At 29.1% G+C, this 20,959-nt stretch overlaps 1 protein-coding gene across 1 annotated transcript; it reads left to right on the forward strand.

Annotated features, from left to right (window-relative positions):
- Positions 1-4,119: 4,119 nt before the first annotated feature.
- LOC107449031 (cytochrome P450 2J6) lies at positions 4,120-19,702 on the forward strand. Its single transcript, XM_016064429.5, has 8 exons — positions 4,120-4,680; positions 8,089-8,213; positions 9,828-9,937; positions 12,995-13,293; positions 15,165-15,283; positions 16,046-16,301; positions 18,652-18,839; positions 19,152-19,702. Exons 1-8 carry the CDS (start codon positions 4,454-4,456, stop codon positions 19,334-19,336), a joined length of 1,509 nt encoding a protein of 502 aa, XP_015919915.1. The 5' UTR covers positions 4,120-4,453; the 3' UTR covers positions 19,337-19,702.
- Positions 19,703-20,959: the final 1,257 nt, after the last annotated feature.

A 20,959-nucleotide genomic window follows, 5' to 3' on the forward strand; every position in this document is an offset into this window, starting at 1 on the left:
CTAAAGTGTTAAAACCTTTTTACATATATAGCATACCGATCTAAAGCTCTGCTATTAGACTTTCAATTGCAATACTATTTCATAAAGTCACAAAAATGCCTTTGAAGAAATTTGACAAAAAGCTAATTGGTCAAGTATAAGCCTTTTTAGAACTTCGATGGGGCCACAGGATTATACAAACCCATTTTAAAAAGAAAGGTATTGCGATTTCACTCAGCCATATCAGTCGCATCAAGAATTCAAAACTCGAATCGATGCAAAATAATGCAAAACCAAAAAGAAGTGGACGGCCAAGCAAATTGAAGAAATCAGATTTGCAGAAGCTTGATAAGATGACATCAAAACCTGATCCACCAACACAGGCAAGCATGGCTAAAGCTCTTAACGTGAGTCAGCAAGTTGTAATCTATCAACTAAAACAAAAGCTGAAGAAAAAATACCATAAAAAACCTAAATGTCATCATTTAAGTGAGAGATCGGTGCAGATTAGGAGGCAACGTTCATGGCCCCTCTACAAGCTTCTCCGTAAGGACAGATGGCGAAAGTTCATTACAACTGATGAAGCTTGAATCTATCTATCTGATACCAATGCTAAATCTAAAGTTCAATATCTTAGCCGTGGGCAGAACAGGCGAGACTTGACACCATCAGCCACGGTGCCTCATCCCAAAAGCGTAATGGTTTGGATGGGCATATCCGCTCATGGTGTGACCATACCTCGGTTTGTGAAACCTGGGTCCAAAATAAATACTGAGTATTACATACAGAAGATATTAAAGCCCTTTCTTAAGGATGATTACTGCAGATTGTACCCTAATGGTGATGCTGTGTTCCATCAGGACTCTGCCCCATCGCATGCATCGAAGGTCACCCAGAAATTCCTAACAGATCAGCAAGTGCAATTCCTGAGACCAGAACAATGGATTCCAAACAGTCCTGATGCTGCACCATGCAACTATTTCCTATGGGGACATCTGAAAAACAAACTGAATAAGCGAAGAATCTCTACATTGAGAGGCCTTCAAAGAGTTATTAGAGAAGAGATGAAGAAAATCCCCCAGGAAATCATTTTGCGGGCTTTAAAATCATGACCGAAGCGTTGTAGACGAATCTATTATGCCGGAGGTCGACATATTGAGAAGCATCGCTGAATTTATGTGATAAATTTTGGAAATAAAAACATTCAAAAATGATCCCTATATTTTTTTGTTACCCTGTACATTTTTTGTCTCAAATTTAAAGCCTAGCTTGAGTCTATGACTTTATTTATTTTACTTTATTTATTTATTAATTTGCGAGTATATTTTACATATAATATTATATGGTTTTCGAATGGGGGGCGCTAAAAGGGTAATGTGCCCCGAGTGCGAGTTAAGCTCGCTACGTCACTGGGCCCTGATATGGTGTCCCTGAAATAGTGGCCAACAAATCTGCCCTGTAAATGCCTAAATTGACGAAAGGATAAAAGGGCATTGGAGATAAAATACTTCTGAGATGTCTAAAACTATGAAGCCAACAACTTATCAAAACAGAAATAGCTTTTGAAAGAAAAATATAACGATGAAGCAAAAAAAAGGGACTAGTTTCTGCATGCTGCAAAATTACTCTTTCATTCTGTGAATAAGGATTACTCATAAAATATGTTCCCTTAAAAAACACCCCTGTACAGAACTCTCGATTTTAGAAATATTCAAGAGGAAAGGGTGTGGAGGAGATTGGAGAGATTTAGCATTGCCTATTCAAGAACGTATGTTCTGCGCGTGTCTACGACCAGACTCTTGAAAACTGCGTTTTCTCAGTTTCTTTAAACGTGTAATAACTTCCGAATAAATTGGAATTAAGAAAACATTTCGTGTAAAGTTCATAAACAAAGATGGTCCTTTCAGGACTTCAGTTTCAACTCTAGTTGCATTTCTGTAGCTTTCAAAATAGGACGCGTATTATTTTTTAAGCTTAACAGTTGATAATTCTTGAACCAATATCGAATGTGGTTCCTTTAATTCCATCGTACTTCTAGCACATTCTCTTTCATACCTTCGAAATTTCAAGTTTCTGAGTTTGATAGTTTCAGCACAGCAATATAAATGTAACTTAAAATTGAACACTCAAAAACAGCGACAGTAGAGGAACTTATGATTTTTTAATATATTTTTTCAATATTTCTTAACTTAATATTTACGATTAAAATTAGATGAGACACTAAGAGGACTAGTTATATCTGTCAACAATCTGAGATCAACCTTTTATCTATATACAATCTTCAATCTACAATCTTTTTATCTATTAATATAACAACTAAATTTCTATTTTAAAATCCTTAAAGAAATCCTTAAGATAAAAAATACTCACTAAAAGATACAATTTTAAACGTTGTTTATTTTTTTAAAGGAACTGCTAAAGTCTTTTATTAATATCTTTAATTGAGGATATATAAAGGTAAAAAAATATACACTGAGTGGCCAAATTATTATGACCACCCCTTCAGTCGTCTGCTTCCATACCCTATACGGCGCAATGTGCGTCGAACAGTACGTTCAGAGACGTTCAACAGTTGCTCCTTGATTAAGATCACTTGCAATTTGTCGCACTGTTGCTCTCCTGTTGCGCTGCACATCCCTGGCAGCCTTCTCTCTGATCGAGCATTCAGTACCCTGTGACGACCACAAGTCTGACATTGAGATCCGGTTTTTTGCTTGATTGTCCATTCTTTGTACACATTAACAACTGCTACTCTAGAACACTTCACAAGTGCAGCCGTTTTGCTGATGCTCGTTCCGACACATCTCGCACCCACAATCATTCCACGTTGAAATTCAGTCAAATCACTTTTCTTTCCCATATCTGAGCAAGAAACACAGTATAACTGATGACTCACTTGTCCAGCATTCCCGTGTTATAGTTATCTTGCCCTCTAGCGGCAAGGCTGTGACGCAATAACTCATTTGCATAAAACTCTGAGATGGTCATAATAATTTGGCCACTCAGTGTATATTTAAACTGTAATAATATTTCACTTCAATAAAAATATTTTATTCAATTAATAAGTCCGAAAATACAATTACAAGAATACTTTTTTATGGAATGTTTCTTAATTTTAATATTTTGACTCCCTTGACATTTTAAATTGCATTTCAAACTTTTGCATAGTTTTCATATTTTTCAATGAAAAGAAGTATTTAATATTTCGATAATTGTTTTCGTTTATTTTATTACATCTATTAGTAATAAACAAAATATCATGCTAAAATCTATGATATACTCATCAATAAACTTATTAAAGACTACCACCATTTTTGAGGACGATTCTAAAAATATATTGTAAGCTCATAGAAATAAACTTTTTAGTTTTTTTAATAAGTTGCGTCATTGATATTTTAATAAATGGAGCATATATTGCACAATTGGTTGTCAGTCATAATCTATTTTTTTTAAATTTTTTGTATTTAAACGCGTGTTTTCTTTTTGCTATATTAATTACGAATTATTAAATGTTTATACACTTAGAAATACTTGAAACCAAGCAAAGTTATCGATACTTTTTTGATTTATAGAAATTTTTGCTATAATTTTTCGATTAAATTTAAAAAAATTCATGGTTTATCTAGTTCTTTCACATTTAACTTTTCGTCCCCAGCGTTTTCATTTATTATTTTTTTATTTTTGTTTTTAATTTACACTATTTTTTTTATTTTTATTTGCATTTCTTTACACAAAATTTATTTAAGAGATGTAATTTTTTAATAAGTGGCGTTATTACTATTTTAATAAATGGCAGCATGTATTGCGCTTTTGGTTGTTAGTCATAATCTTTTCTTTTATTTGTATTTAAGCGTGTGCATTAATTTTGCTATGTTAATTGCGAATTATTAAGTGTTTATTCGCTTAGAAATATTTTCTAAAAAGCAAATTTATAGACTCCTTTCCAACAATTTCTCAATTTTTTTTGTTTTATTGTTTATGTTATGTTATTATTATGTACTTGTTGTTATTATTATTTTTTTTTTTACGTTTGACTTTTCACCCCCAACACGTTTTCATTTTTTATTTTTTTACTTACAAACTTTAAGATTAGAATGCAAAATATTGTTTAAAAAATACGGCTCGGTCATTAAAGAGTTTTTTACTGACCCTATCTGATGCAATCTAAAATTTGAGCATCACTTATTACGATGACAGACTTCAAGGTCATTTGAAACTTCTTCTTAGAGTGAAGTAGAAATAACAAGGCCTTTAAGGTTTTACGATAAGTATTACAATCAACTTAACTGAGATAAAACATGCAAAAAAAAAATGCAGATAGTTCATCATATTCTCTAACGAATGTGTATATATTGAGTGGGGAAAAAAAGATAATTTCAATAACTGCATCTTGCTTATTAATATGTTATAGATATATCTTCGCTCAATTCAGTATTTTAAAATAATTGTTTAATGGTGATTATTTAGTTTGAAAATGTTGAAACAGATTCTCTCGGGAGATTTAGGCCTGAAGAGTGAAATTATAATTGGTGTTATCGTTCTCGCTGTTGTATATTTAATAACCACAGCTATTAGAAGACACGGCAAGAAATATCCACCTGGACCCTATGGATTACCCTTATTTGGATATGCGCCATTTTTGACGGAAAAGCCGTATTTAAAGTTTATTGAAATTAGTAAACAGTATGGAGACATATTCAGGTTAATGAAATACTTATATATTTTACTCATTTAGTTATGATAAATTAATACTGCAAAAAAGTTTTTATATATATTTTATTTTGCATTGTTAAAATATTATTAGAGCTATTATATTGCTACCTTAAGTCAATTTTATAGCATATATGTATCTAAGTTGTGTTTACACTAGAATATCCAACAAAGGATAGGGTATTCTCTGTGATATATAGACTAAAGCAAAAAATAATGTGAATAAAGTAAAAATTTATGCACTTTCATTTGTACTTGATTCGCGTTGTTTTTTGCTTAATTGTACTTAGATATTTTACTCACGATTTAAAATTACGGATGAAGAAAAAATTTATTCTTTTTACTTTGTACTCAAAATGAATGTTTTGACACAATTTTTTATATGTTTAACTTATCTACAGTTGCTCACAGCTTTCATAGCAGTAACTTAATAATATCTATTCTCTTTTTCAATTGGGTATAATATAGCCTACGTCACAGGTTGTGTTGTTCCTACTAAATTTAACCCATGAACGGCATTTTCTGCGAGCCTAACTTCAAGCCACAAATAAACAAACGAAGTGTTCGATCGTTTAAATAGCTGCTCGCCAGATTTTATTGCATTATAAAGAAAAGTTATTGAAACTAAATACAACTAAATAAACAACAACAACTAAAACAAATAACAACAACTACTAATAACAATAACTAAATAAACAACAACTAAATTCCATTCGTTTAGCATTGCGTCATATGTTGTTCCTACTAAATCGAAGTAGTTGTGTTTTTTTCATATTATACCCAATTATATATATGTTAGAATATTAGTTCAGTTTACATTTATAAATTGTCATCGACGTAAAAAGGTTTTTTTTGGGATAACAAAATTATTAAATTCCTAGCACAATGTAGTATTTTTTTGTCGCTTTTATATAAATGTGTTACAGCAACAAAATAAATGAGAGCATCATTATTTTATTGAACCACTGTATCGTATCATAATTACATTCGAAAAATATATGTATCTTTAAACTATTTTTGTAAGGCAAACTATCACTTTATGAAAGGAATTTTTTGAATTTTTTTTACCTGGAATATGTAATAAAAAGTAAATTATAATAATCGTAGAAATATTACGCGCGATATTTAGTAATCTTTCTGTAAATTTTATTGAAAAATATATTTTATAAATAATGAAAAATAAGACGTATGCCTTTGCAACCATTGTCCATAAGGCATAGCATAATTAAAATATATAATTTACGATATTGATAAGACATTAATTGTTCTTAAATGTAATTAGTTTTGTATTTCTTAAAACAATATGAATAATTCGCATTGATAAGGAAAATGATAAAAAAAAAACATAGAAAATAAATCTGATGTTATTAAAAATAAGGATATTTTTTTCAAAAAAATAAATTTAAAAAAAAAATTTTTTTTTAAATTTATAAATACTTTTTTAATTTTTTTGAAAATTTTTTGATTTCAGATAATGAAACATTAAAAAAACTTTTCAAAAAGCAATCCTTGATTTAAAGTAATACTTCTTAAGTTAGTTAAAACTTCTTAAAATATTTAATGCTCAACCAACAGTACTTTTTCAACTGTGACAAATTACATCGAAGAAAATTTATTACATAAGATTTTTTTAAAGCTAATTCTTATTTCTTTTCAATGCTATAACTATATTTTTAATGTACTTTTTTGATAACTTTGATCTGTTGTATAAAATTATTAGTTTACTAAAATGCTTGCGACAATTCCATGAAACATTTGGGAAAAAAATTTAAGTTTAAAAATTTCAAAAATGGTATTTCTTAATGTTATATAACTGAAAATTATATGCTTCAATGTTATAACTTCAATAGTTAAATATATGCATCAGAGGATTATAAAAAAATTTCAAATTATTATTGACAGCAGTGATGCTTAGTATACTTTAATAATATGATGCTTAGCTTACTTAGTTTACTTTACCCATAATTAACAATGTGATTATAAATTTCAGTGGTAATTTACGGATGCATTTAAAACAATTAAAAAAAAGTTTTCGAATTTTCTATATAAAATTGAAGTAAAATAACTGAAATATTTAAAACAAATTTTTTGTACTTATCTTTTGTAGTTTTTTTTAGGAATATTGCTGTAAAATTAAAACGAACATGAAAATGATCTCATCAGTTTCAGCATAATTCAAAACAACGAACAAATATGGCTAAGTTTTATTCAGCATTTTTGTTTCGATACAAATATAGTTTTTCACCATCTGATGAAGAATTAAAATAACATTTTTTTCTTAAATAATTGTTTTAAGATTGTAGGAAAGAGAAACTTTAAGGAAAGTAGACTTTTCCGAAACCAATCTATTTTTTTGCTATTAGAAAATGCATTATTTCGATTAGTAAATATATTTATTATTATTGCATTAATAAAATGCACTTATTTATGAATAAATGTCAAATACTGAATAAATGCTGAATAATACTTTATACTGAATAAATGTCAAATTTTATTTTAAATCTTTAACATTTATCTTTTATGAGTCTTTTAAAATGTTAGGTTTATCCGCAGTTGCTTACATCTGTCAGCACGCTGTGGACAGAATTTCTCCTTAATTGAAATTTTGATGTATAATCTTGCATGTAAAATTTGCATTTCACACTCTAAAAGCTATAATTATTCTTGTTACAATCACTTTCATTATAATTTTATTTCAGAACAAAAATGGTCATGTAAAAAATGTTATTTTCTTTTTACAAAATTTTCAGAAATGTCCAACTTGTTTTATGTTTTTAAAATATCCTATAACATGAAACAAAATAATTTACATGATTTTTAAAATTTATTGATATAAATTTATGCTAATTTGCTGAGATTATTTATAGCGTAAAGCATTTTAAAGGACTGTAAGTTATATTTTTATTCCACAAAATTCAATAGACGTTACATGTCAAAATATTCATAGCATATTAATAAAACATTTGAAATAAAGTTTGACTTTTCTTGAATAGTTCTTTCAATTTTAAAAGACTCATGCAAGTGATTGTCTTCTTGTTGCAATCACTTTCATTATAATTTTATTTCAAGAAAAAATGTTCATGTAAAAATCTTTATTTTCTTTTTACAAAATTTTCAGAAATGTCCGACTTGTTTCATGTTTATAGAATATCCTATTCTTATAACACGAAACAAAATAATTTACTTGATTTTTCAAATTTATTAATATAAATTTATGTTAATTTGCTGAGATCATTTATAGCGTAAAAATATTTTAGAGGACTGTTAGTTATATTTTTATTCCGCAAAAGTCAATAGACGTTACATTTCAAAATATTCAAAGCATATTAATAAAACATTTGAATAATCAACTAAATATGTAATTTATGTTTACAATTCATGTTTCAAATTTTTTTTCAGTATTAGTATGGGCACCGAAAGATGGGTTATATTAAATAGTGCTGATGCCATAAAAGAAGCCTTGTTAAAACCAGAATTCCTCAATCGGCCACCATACGGTCCATTAACACCTTTTAAGAAAGAAAGTAAATATAAATTTGCACAATAATGCTAAACAAACATATTGTTGGGAGATAGATTGAGTGTTCCCTAATCACAGCCCTTGATATATATTTTTAGAATCCTTGTCAAAAATAAAGTACATTACGGGGTGCAAATTAATATCTATTCTGGAGAAAATCAGAAAAGCAATCAAAATCAGTCAAGACACTATAAGAAGAAAGGATTCTGAATATCATAAAAAACCAGTTTAATTGTCTGATAAAACTTGAAGTTGCTTCAATTAACCACAGTTCCCCTTCTTTCTGTTTGTTCCGATATTGCAAAATTTTTTTCCCCAATGAATAAACCCACTTGGGCATCATACAGGGATCTAAGGGCAGATTTGTTGGCCACTCTTTCAGAGGACATCCATGCCTTGTCCGAGATTCGAACCCGGAACCTTTTTGTTGCAAGGGCTGTTCCCTAACCCCTACACAAGCAAGTTGGCAAATGCAACATGTTTGATGTTTTTTGCTCGTTATTTCGATAGCGGATGTTCCAACTTGTCTGGAAAGTGAAAGTGGCCACATTGCCTTCAACGTGCCTTTGGTCTTGAAATTGCAGATCCTCCATAACCAATAAACTGACTTTTTAAGATATGCTTAAGTTTTAGTATTGTTTTTTTTTTTTCAGTAGTAAAATGTGTAATTCCAATACGGAAAAAGCAAAATTCTGGTAAAATTATTGTGCTGTTTGGTAATTACACTGTTGAAAAAAAAACAACATAATTCTGCTTAAAAAATTATATACGGTAGTTAAGCGATTCATCTGGTAATTTTTCCGTTCATATGGTAACTTTTTACAGGAAATTCTGGTTTTTAAAATTATGGTTCTTATTACCACACTTTTAGCAAAAAATACAAAACCGAAAAATAAATTTAACTGAAATAGTTTTTATGCCATGGTCTAAGGTATAATTATAAAATTACAAAATTTGACCACATTTACCAAATTTTATCACACATTATTTATTTTTTTTTTTAAATGGCGGGCACTTGGAGCTATTGTCCATTGGCCACAGAAAGTGCCAGAACTGCTAATTCTCTTTTCGTTACCCAGTGGGCACCTGTGGCGAAGCCACGGCGGTGGAACAGCGTCGCCCACGTCACACTACCACAACCCGTTTATAGGGCGGGTCACATTCACACATTCACACACAAAGGAGAAAGGACATAGAACACAGGAGGGAAAGAAACATCCATGCCTTGCCCGGGATTCGAACCCAGAACCTTTCTGATGCAAGGACAGTTCCCTGCCCCCTACACAGACTGGTCGGCCTTATCACACATTATAAAACTATATTTTATTGTTAATTTTACCAAAAACATTACAAAGAGTGCGCTGGTAAAAATGACCAAAATTTTTGGCGTTCTCAAAGAGCCATAAATACAATATTCTGGTAGTTTTGACCAAACTTTCATTTGTCTTTGGAATTATTTTTGCTTAAATATTAATATTGGTGTTAAATTTTTTTTCACTTTATTTTCTAGAAGGTTTCTAAAATAAATAACAAGGATGGTGATTATTATTAAGAAACGATAAATTATATTAAATACTCTAAAATACTAAATACTATGTTGTTTTTTAAAAAAATTAAGGTCCATTCTTCACAAGTCCTATTCATGTGTGGCAGGAACAGAGAAAGTTTGTTGTGCAATCTATGAAGGATTTGGGATTAGGAAAATCAAAAATAGAAGATCATGTAAAAGTTTGTATGCCAACTTCAAAGTACCAAAATTGATTTATAGTATACTAGATGTTTAATACGATGTTGCATAATAAATAAAATAAAATGCACATTGCTGATTAAGTGACCTACATAAACAATATTCAATTATCTGAGACAAGTACTGTCTAGTTATCATGAGAACTCCTCTCGATAGAAATTCTGAGTTTAAAAACAAGAGCAAAAACATTTTTAACTTAAGAGAATGAAAGAAGTGACACGACTTTCTCCACCCTAAACCAATGCAAAATGATTAACTCCACGCCCCTATTTCGAGTTAATTATCTTCGTAAACATAGTAACCAATAGCAAATCAGTATGGTGTCGGAAGACGTTCTTGTGGTAGCCGGACAGTCATTCTAGTCATTTTATTACTTTCTCTGCTGAACTAGAAATTAGAAAGTAAATTTTTTTTTGCCTTTAACGGTAACTTAATATTACTATATTTATTAAAACACATTTTAGATGAGTAATTATCCATCTGATTACACAAAGATTTTGCAATATTAACTCGAAAAGTCAAGATTTGTGACAATAATTTAATTTCTCGAAGATAATATTTAAAGGGACATTTTTGAAATCATTTTTAGCGGTCTTAGCATCACGGTGCTAATCAATTTCTTTTTTAACTTTGTAACAAATTATGTTGCGGAATTGGCACTTAGTATACAATTTCCTCATTTTTTATAATTATTTTTTACTAGTGGGCTGCGCCCCCTGATCGCTAACGCTTGCCAACCCCCGAAAATTGCTACGCAATCTTATATGGTTTGCTTCGCAGACCAAGCTCGCTTCACTCGCTACTAACTTAGGTATATTGCAAATGCACAAATTCTAAGAATTCAAAACAATCATTCAAATCCATATAAAAACTTTTTTTTTTAAAAAATTACATCTTTTCAGTAAATACTAAGTCATTAAAATAAATTTGAATTCAAATAAATGACATGTAATTCGTTAAACCTATTAGAAATGTGCTATGGTATAATTCGTGATATAAATCAAAAATCGTCAAATAAATTCGTAATGAATAAATTCGTGAAAAAAGCGCTTTCGACAAAATACTAAAATAGAGATCCATCGACAAAGACTACTCATTTCTGCCTAGCTTAATAGTATGAGATTGCCGCGGCTGATGCTCTCTGGTTATTTCAGTTTCCGTTTTTAAAAGCGCTATATGTTGAGCCACCTCAGCTAGATTTGGCATGTGACATTTTTAGCGGCGATCACTGGTCGATTCGCCGTGTAAGAGAAATAGTAACGTAAACAAAACAAAGCAAACGTTGCCACCGGCGGAAAAGAAATGCAGCCAAAATTTGGGAGCCACGTAAGAGAATTATTTATATTAGATACTTCCCTGTGACTTCACATTTTGAAATTAGCCTTTATACGTTTTAGAGTTTCATCTCATCTAAGGAAATGTTAATTGTAGGTAATATACTTTGTCACCAAAAGGAATGCTATAGCGAAACATGTTTCAAAAGCGTGGCTATAGGCAATTTATAATAAACACGTGCTTTCAAATAGCATTTAAATATATAATTCGGTGATGTTATTTCTGCATGCCTCAAGAACTACCCTCATTGATTGAGTTAGCATGCTTTAACAAACAAGGATAAATAATTGCTGAAATATATAATCTCTCAGCGACACTCATTTATGATTAAATAGAACTGTAATCTATTTGAAGTCTTGGATATTATTTCTTAAGTAAAAGAATCATCTGCAATCAATTTTAATTGCATTAATGAGAATTATAAGAGTAAGGTCATTTTCGTGCACCCCATTCAAGTGATTTGGTATAGAGCAGGGCCATCCAACTGGCGGCACGCCAACTTCTTATTCAGGCTGATCGGTCTCAGTTTTCCCATTAAAATGTAAGCAAATTGTTTTATAATCCTTCTGTTCCATTGTTTTATAATTAATAATTCAACTATTAATTGTTATTGTATAAGAGGTAAGAGGTTATTGTTCAACTTTTTCAAACTGTGGCCCGCCAGGTGATCAGTGACCGGAATTCTGGCCCGTGGGCTCTTTGCAGTTGGACAGCCCTGGTATAGAATGTTCTTATGTCGACAGTAAACTTAATCGTGTTTCAAACTATCACTATGTCAAATTTTAAATGCGTAATTTAACAAAATTTACTGATTACGCAAATCTGCTCTGGTTTTCTCATTTATTATTACGCTCATTCCCTGATTTGTCTTTTCCCAGATACACCTTCGCTTATTTTTGATGGTTTAATGTTTCTCTAACGTTATTTAAGAAGCTTCTTTTCTCGTGAAGGAGCAGAAGCTGATGGGGGTGTTAAAAATAATTTTAATAATCCTAATTTCATTTTTGCACATAATTTCATCATTTTTATTTACTCCGTATCTTTATCCGCACGTTACCGCCGTTATCCGTATCAGTAAGTTACCGTCGTATCTTTAGAAACACGTAAAATACAAGGTCATAGTTGATCAGAATCAGAACAATCTAGAGCATTTTATAATTTCAGTGCAGAGTTTCCTGCCAAATTTTTTCAAGACAAATCTGGAATTTATATTTCTTGAAAGGAAACTTAATATTTTATGATTTCTTGCACTTATATATTTAAAAAATATTTTCGTTTTTTGAGCAGTTTATGTTGAAAGAGTTTTTTAGCTATTAGAAAATTGCTTTCTATCAGTTGAAACAAAAATGAAAGTACATTTTTACTAGTCTAATTGTAAGTAATTTTGCACAACCAGTTGTGCAAAATTAAATGGAATATGAAAATTACTGATATTATACAGCTTGTCTTTAATTTCCACTTCTTTAATTTCCACTTTTTTTTTTAAGAGTACAGTTATGTCAAATGATTTCTCAAAGATTTTCCAAAAATAAATTTAAAAAAAAAACATAGAGTTTACGAAAATAAGAAACTTAAACAATGGTCCATGATCGGCTATTAAATAGATTGCAACTTTTCAACTTTCATATTTTTAAAACTCTGTTACTTATTAATTTGAAATTTACCGTTAATATTAATGGAATTCTTTGTTCAATCATATCCAGGATGAAATAAATGCCTTTATAGAAGTCGTGAAATCCCATGGTGGGAAACCAATGGACCTCAAAGAGCCTTTAGCTCCAAGCATGTCTAACAACATTACAGCTTTGGTGTTTGGTGTCCGGCATGATTATGACCATCCCGACAGAAAGCTGCTAGACAAGAATGCAGAAGATATCAACAAACATATCCAGGAACTCGGCTTTTTGCACCTCTTTCCTTGGATGAAGCACCTTTATTTTTCCAAAGACTCTAAATACCAAATTGTTGCTAATGGCTTTAAAAGCAGTCATAAGCTTTTCCGGTGAGTTTAATTTATATATAGGGCAAACTTAATACTTTATTATCGGATATATTTTAAACTAAGTAGTAAAAATACCGTGGATAATGTTTTATTCTTTTAAATTTAGCTTAAAACAATATTCGAAACATTTCCGTTAAATAAAAGACTTAATTAATCATGACGATTCATAAAGGATTGGATCTCTATTATAGAAAATATGTTGCTAATTCAGTTAATAAATTGGCTTTTGGTAAATTTACAAGTACAAAAGTATTACAAAGGAAAGACCGAAAAGGAAAGAACTTCTTCCGTGGGAGTCCAGTACATACCAGAGCCATACCAAGTAGTCGTTCTCATCTGGCACGATCATATGCTAGGTTTCTCCGTCTATTGATGCCCATGGTTTTTAAAATCTTTTTCCTCAGAATCTATCCATCTTTATGTTTTGTCTTCTCCTTTTCCGGTTGCCAGTATACATTCGAAAAGTCAGCTTTTTAACTGGATCACATCATCCTTTCCATAGATCCGCCATCTTATTGAATAGGACTTAATAACTAAAATTAAGTTTGGTTGCTCATAGTTAAGAGCTATATAATGTTGCGTCGTTTTATAATTGAATGCTTTGAAACGCTTTACAGATCTTGAAAAGCTGAGATAATTTTTTTAAAGAGGATTTTTAGAAACCAAGTCATGCTAGGAACATATAAATAATGTGATCTTCGCGTATTATTTCCTTTTACTTAGGTACTACGGAATTTTAGTTTTATATATTTTTAGTATTATGCAATTTTAATTCGAGTACTATAAGATTTTACTTTGTTATTTTGGAAGATATACGGTTTCATTACACTATTTTCAATATTACATAAAAGTTACTGTTCATATAAAAGTTTGTTTATCAGAATTTTGAACTTTATGTTTTAATATATATATATATATATATATATATATATATATATATATATATATATATATATATATATATATATATATATATATATATATATATATATATATATATATATATATATATATATATATATATATATATATATATATATATATATATATATATATATATATATATATATATATATATATATATATAATACCTAGTTATTCCATGAAATAACTGATCGTGTCCGTTAAAGTGTGTAATATGTTATTAATTTGACACTTTAACTAGTTATTCTATGAAATAACTAGGTATTCTATAAATTAACTAATGAGAGACAGTTAAAGTGTAAAATAAACAATTTATCTAAAATGAAATAACTAGGTATTCTATAAATAAACTAATGATGGACAATTAAAATGAAAAAGAAGCAATTTATCTATTTTATGCAGCGTGTAAATGGTTTTTATGGAAACGTACCATAAAATCACTTGCTGCAACAAGGGTTACTAAAATGACACTTGGAATTACAAAGAACATTATTTCTAAAACAAAAACATTCATAATAGTTTATAAATGCAGTAGGGATGGAAGGTAAATGTATTTGTCGTGCGAGATATATGATATAGATCATTTTACACTTTAACGGGGCTGCAGATCGTTATTCCATGAAATAACTAGTTAAACCATGAAATACAAGAGAGTTTTACACTTTAACGGACACGATCAGTTATTTCATAGAATAACTAGGTATTCTATAAAATAACGGATTTCATACTTTAACGGTAACATATAAATATATGCAATTATGGTTTTTTTGCCAGAAATGTTATTTCCATACAGTACAGTAACTTTGCCAGAATATTTGTCTTCAGTATGTTTCAGTATAATTGTATTTTAGATGATATTAAATGAACAAGGGATGAACTTTCAAATTTCTATAATTTGGAATATTTTTAAAATCAGAAAAAATACATTATTTTTGTGTTTTAAACAGTAAGATGATAGAAGAACATAAAAAAACTCTTGATCCTGAAAACATCCGAGATTACGTAGATAGATATCTAATCGAGATGAAATCCCGGAAGGACAAGGATCCTAAAACAACATTTAATGGTAGGAATTTTAATATGTTTATAAATACTCAAATAATTTAGGAAAAATGACTTTTTTTGAGGAATGATTTTTTTTGCTTTGAAAACGAATGTAAATATTTCAAAATTTTTTTGTTTCTACATGGCTACTATTCTATTGTATAGCAATTTTGAGACATTTTTCATGAGTGGTATTTAAATACAAGGTTAATTTCAAATGAATGAGAAAGAGACTGTTCATTTTTCACTGACTCCCTGTTGATTGGAATAAATCTTTTTTAAATTTTAACTAATGTTTTTGTTTTAGAGGGTCTGATGTTTATTCTTTTTGTACTTTGATTTATACATATTCAATTAATTATACACAATTTAAACTCCATGAGTATTTATGATGTAGTTTCCAGGCACATTATGAAAAAGGGTTTTCTTACAAGCTAAAGATTAACATTTAATTTATCAAAAACTTCAAACGCAGGCCGAAAAGGTTCTATGTAAGTTAATTTTTAAGTAAATCAGAAAAAATGAATTGAAAAGCCCCCAAAAAGTTAAGATTTGCCATTTAGTCAATTAAAATCTTCAACCACTGCCCGAAAAGTGTCTTGTTAAGAATAAGTACAAATATTTAAGAGTATAAACACAAATGTTTTTTATTGTTCCTTCCATAAATGTATTTTCCAATGCAAGCATAATCTTAAGCATCCAAAGCAGAGGTCTTCTTTAATATCAGTTTTAAATTTCTGATTTCATTTATAAAAAAAAATATTAATTTTTAATTTTCTGACAGAAAATACGCTAGCTGATAGTGCTTCTGATATGTTTGGAGCTGGAAGCGAAACAGTGTTTACTTCTGTTTTGTGGTGTGTCTACATCATGGCAGCTTATCCACAACTTCAGAAAAAGGTGCAGAAAGAAATAATGGATGTCATAGGACCTGATAGGATGGCAGAATTATTGGATCAGAAATCAATGCCATTCACACATGCAACCATCTTAGAAGTCTTACGTTTTATAACAATTGCTCCATTGAACTTCTTACATTAGTAAGTATCTGTATTTTTAAAATTTTTCAAACAATAGCTTTCTTAAAATTTTTATACAAATTAACAGAACGTGCTTCTTCTATGTGTGTAGTAAAATGTACTTTTCATTATATATTAAGAAGAAGGAATTTAGTCTTTCAGTTTTAAATTAAATTTTCACGAAATATACTTTGCTGCCTTTGAGACACAATCTTTTCCACACTTCAACGATTGAACTAAATACGGAACAATCTTTAAATTTCGAAACAAACTTTATAAGGACTCCTCATTGATATTATAACAACTTTTGTAACTAATTTTAAAACTTGGACAAAAATTACAATAGCTTTCACTAAAAATATATCGTTTATCGCTTTTTTCGCTAATTGTTCATTATAATACTTATTTTTTGAACTGTACTCAGTTTCAGGACACTTTTCATACAAATAATACTGTTGATTTTATACCATTCCATAATTATGAAGAATTTATCTACGCTCAATTATTTTTAAAGTGGTATTTAATCTATTATTTAATGTTTTATAAGAATTTTTCTTTTTTAAATAATTTGTTGCTTAAGATCCAGGCTCAGAACTTAAAATTTTAACTTACGTTATTTATTTAATAAATTTTGATACAATATGAAAATTTAGAAAATGCACTGTGAAACAATACTGTTGAAATTATAATCGAAACTACAATTGAAACACACAACTGAAACTATACTGTGCGACTGCATTTCTTAAAATTGAGATAAAATTTGTAAAATAGCTCTGAAACACATAATAGTGTCATTTGAAGTCCCACGTATTAAAAATTGAAACAAGATATAGGGGAGATTCGGGTAGCCCCACCCACAGTCAATTTCATATGTATAGAATATTTTTTCAAGTCAATGAGCCATCGGACATTAATTGTTATATTAAAAGAAGATTATTTTCAAAATTTCAAGTATTTACGCAGCTGTTAACATGGTAAACCATAGTTTTGAAAATATGTTGAATACAGTAGTCATGAAATTAAGAAAAATTGGTTGAATGTTTCGATTAAACTTCATTTTAATACCAAAAAAATTTTTTCTATACATACAGCATTAAAGTATGTAGTCTTAAGTTTAATTTGCACGAAGAAAGAAGTTTATACGTGAAAAAATGTTCGAGTAATTACAAATTTACAAAAAAATTGGATTTCGGGTAGCACCGCTCACATGAATGTCGGGTATCACCGCCCAATTTTATTTCGTCGATAAATGTACGGTTGCAAAGATTTATTATTTTATTGCTTCAAATTTGAATGTTATATGCATTTTTAACAACAAATATTGTTGTTATTAAATTATTGTTATTAAATGATAGAATTCACTAAAAGTATATAAATATGTAATAAATAAAATAATTTTGTGATAAAAATGATAAATGAGGTTTATCTATTGTCAATACATTGGTCACTTTCATTTACACCTGAAAAAACAGTCAAAAAACCTAATTTTTGTAACTGGGCGGGGCTACCCGACACATTTTGAAAAGAGCTGAAAAACATGTTTTTTTTTAATTTCTATTTTTTTAAGTTAAAGTATTCTTTTTTTGGTTTATTCTTTTTGCATTATTTAATTGGATGGAAAAACAATAGAAACATACAAAAATATTGATTATTACTCAATATTGTACAGAAATATAAGCAATATTCCTTAAGTGGACGGTGCTACCCGACTCTCCCCTACTCATTTTCCAGCAAATTGTGTAGAGGGACAAATATGTGAGAGATGTACGTTGACTGGTAGGAGGATTTAGAAAGAAGAACCTCTGGGCTCGTATTAGGATGCTCTAACCACAATAGTTGTACACCCCAGACCCGAGAGAGTTAGGAAGCTTAATATATTGCTAGTCGCAATGATGCATCATAACATACATTCGACTCGCTTAAAAGTTTTTAAGATGTAGCGAAATAAGCAAAAAAATGAAATTAAAATTACAAATATTCTGACTAAATTATTGGAACCATATTTTCCAAATTGTAGCTCATTGTACCATAGAATTTGACAATAAGTATATCCATGATGTGTCAGTCTATAAAACTTCCCTACTCTCCTGGACTGGAGAGTGTTGCTATGGTGTTTAAAGCACCCTACAATGATCCTGGAGATCTTTGGTTCGAATTCCGCCTGCAGACAACAATCATTTCTCACTATTACTTGTTTCGGAACTGTTTTGAAATTTTTTTCTCAATTTTGAGAAAGCGTTTTTCAGCAAATCAGAAAACCTATATAATTTTATTTGAGTTCTCTATTTGGTATCTAGGTGGGTTTTTTAGTTTCATTATTTAGGGTAAACGTATGTTTCAGATCAAATTTTTTTATTTTATTTATTTATAGCACTACAGTGGATGCTACTCTGAAAGATTATTTCATACCTCGTAATACTGCTATTTTGGCTAATTTTTGGGCCGTTCATCATGATACTAGATATTGGGAAGATCCTAACAGCTTTAAACCAGAAAGATTTATATCAGAAGATGGAAAATCTGTTGTTAAGCCTCCGAACTACATGCCTTTTTCCATGGGTAAGTTTATTAATTTTATTTTTAAATGCTTTTCGAAAAACCAATTCAATAATTTCCATGATTCTACGAAATATTCTTTTAATAATTAAAAAAATTGACAAAGTATTTAAGCACCTTACAAGATGTGTGTTAAAACTATTTTAATTTTGAGATTTTACGAATTCAGAAAAAAAATTGTGAAAATATCTACTTTTCAAGGTATTGGCAGCAAAATATATTATGAAAAATGTTTAGAAAAACCATTGCGTAGTTTTTGAAATTATAGTTCATTTAATGTTATACAGTATTATAATTTTTTCTATAAACTTTCAGGTAAAAGATCCTGTCCAGGAGAAACCATGGCTTACATGGAGATTTTTCTCTATTTTGCGACAATTTTGCAAAGGTTTAATGCTGCTTTTCCCGAAGGTTATAAACCCACCTTTAACTCACATTTTGCATTATCACTAAGACCAGAAGATTTTAAGATTAGATTTTTGAGCAGAAATCAATCTTAAAAAAAAAAAATGCCTCCATACTTCATTATAATCTGGTGACAATTGAAACGAAAATGGAAAAATTTTGATTGTGCTTTTCCTGTTTTTTTATTATTTTTTTTAAAATTTGGATTTTTTTAAATTCGCGTTGCTTGATGAACTGTTCTTTTATGACGTTTGTGATAGTCGTGAAATGCTATAAACAAATAATTACCTCAAACATCTATTATCATGTCATTATGCATCTTTAAATGTTTTAGTACTTCAAATTGTGTGAATTTTACTTGGTAAAATATTATATGTTGTAAAAGACAAAGAAATGTATTCATACTTCAGGGGAAAAAATTGCAACCCCCTTTTTTTAAAACTTTTTTTACATTATTTGAAGTTGTTTACAGATTATTTTAATTTAGTTATTTAAATTTGATTTTGTTCAATCTTCCAATATGAATGATACATAATTAGACGATCCTATTTTCATAACATTCCCGTTCATTTGAAATTTTTCATTTTGTTTTAAGTTATATCGAATAATTTTTAGTTAAAAATAATTTTATACCTATTTGTAATAAGGGACAATTTTTGAATTAAAAAGCGCTTCATTACAGTAACTTGAATTTTTCAGTTTTTAATTTGTTAAAACAATCATTTTATAAATTGCAGCAAAAAATTTTGAATGTTACACGTACTTAGATTTAATGAGTAAAAAGAAGAAAAAAGAAACAATATTTTTTTATGTTAAAATATTTATTTTTTAAGCACATCTGAAGCGTAATTATATCAATAGTTCAGGAATACTTCAATTAAAATTTTTAAAAAAAGACATACACAAAAATTTGTAATAAATTGTCAGGAAAATTTAAAAAGCTCGTTAGGATAGCGTGAAAAGTATCAAACGTCAATGACAGATTCTTCTAATTCTTTCCACTGATATTACCACTTTCTGTTATGTATAATTTTACAGTAATTAATAAATAAAGTGTAAACGTTTTAAAGAACATATTACCATAGTAATTATATCTTTCTAACGAGGATCCGAATAATCATTTATTTGCAAATCATTAAACACAAACTACATATTTGAAATATATGATAGTAGTAAAAACCCACAAATGAAATTATATTATAAACATGTATTCAAAACTCATCTGGCAATTTCAATTTGCATATTTTTTTAAAAGTTAAAATGGAATTAAGTAAATCATGTCTACCACGAAGCTCATATTTGAATATCAAAAGCTCATACCAAAGTCTGACAAGTGTAAAACTGCTCTTTTTTATGAGATGGTATTGTATAATCACTTGATAAAGATGTAAAACTTAATAAATGACAATAAATTAAAGCATATTATGACAAATTGTGAACAAAAACAGAATTGTATCTTGTATCTGAAAAATGAAAAAGTTGGTTCGAAGTATAACACTCTCTTGATATTTATAATGCTTGCTTAATACATATTTATTTGAAAAATATTATAATATTCTTATCTTCTAAAATGTGAAGAAAACTTCTTCCGTCGCCCAAATACAATAGTTACATCTTACGTATCATAGAGAATTGATTTACTTAATAATTTAGTAGAGTTTAATACTTACCTTAAAAATTATATAAGGACTAGCAACGGTTAAATGTTTCGGAAAGTA

Source organism: Parasteatoda tepidariorum, chromosome 4 (genome assembly GCF_982258835.1).
Source record: "Parasteatoda tepidariorum strain Cologne lab strain chromosome 4, Ptep-v5.0, whole genome shotgun sequence".
NCBI classification, from domain to species: domain Eukaryota; kingdom Metazoa; phylum Arthropoda; class Arachnida; order Araneae; family Theridiidae; genus Parasteatoda; species Parasteatoda tepidariorum.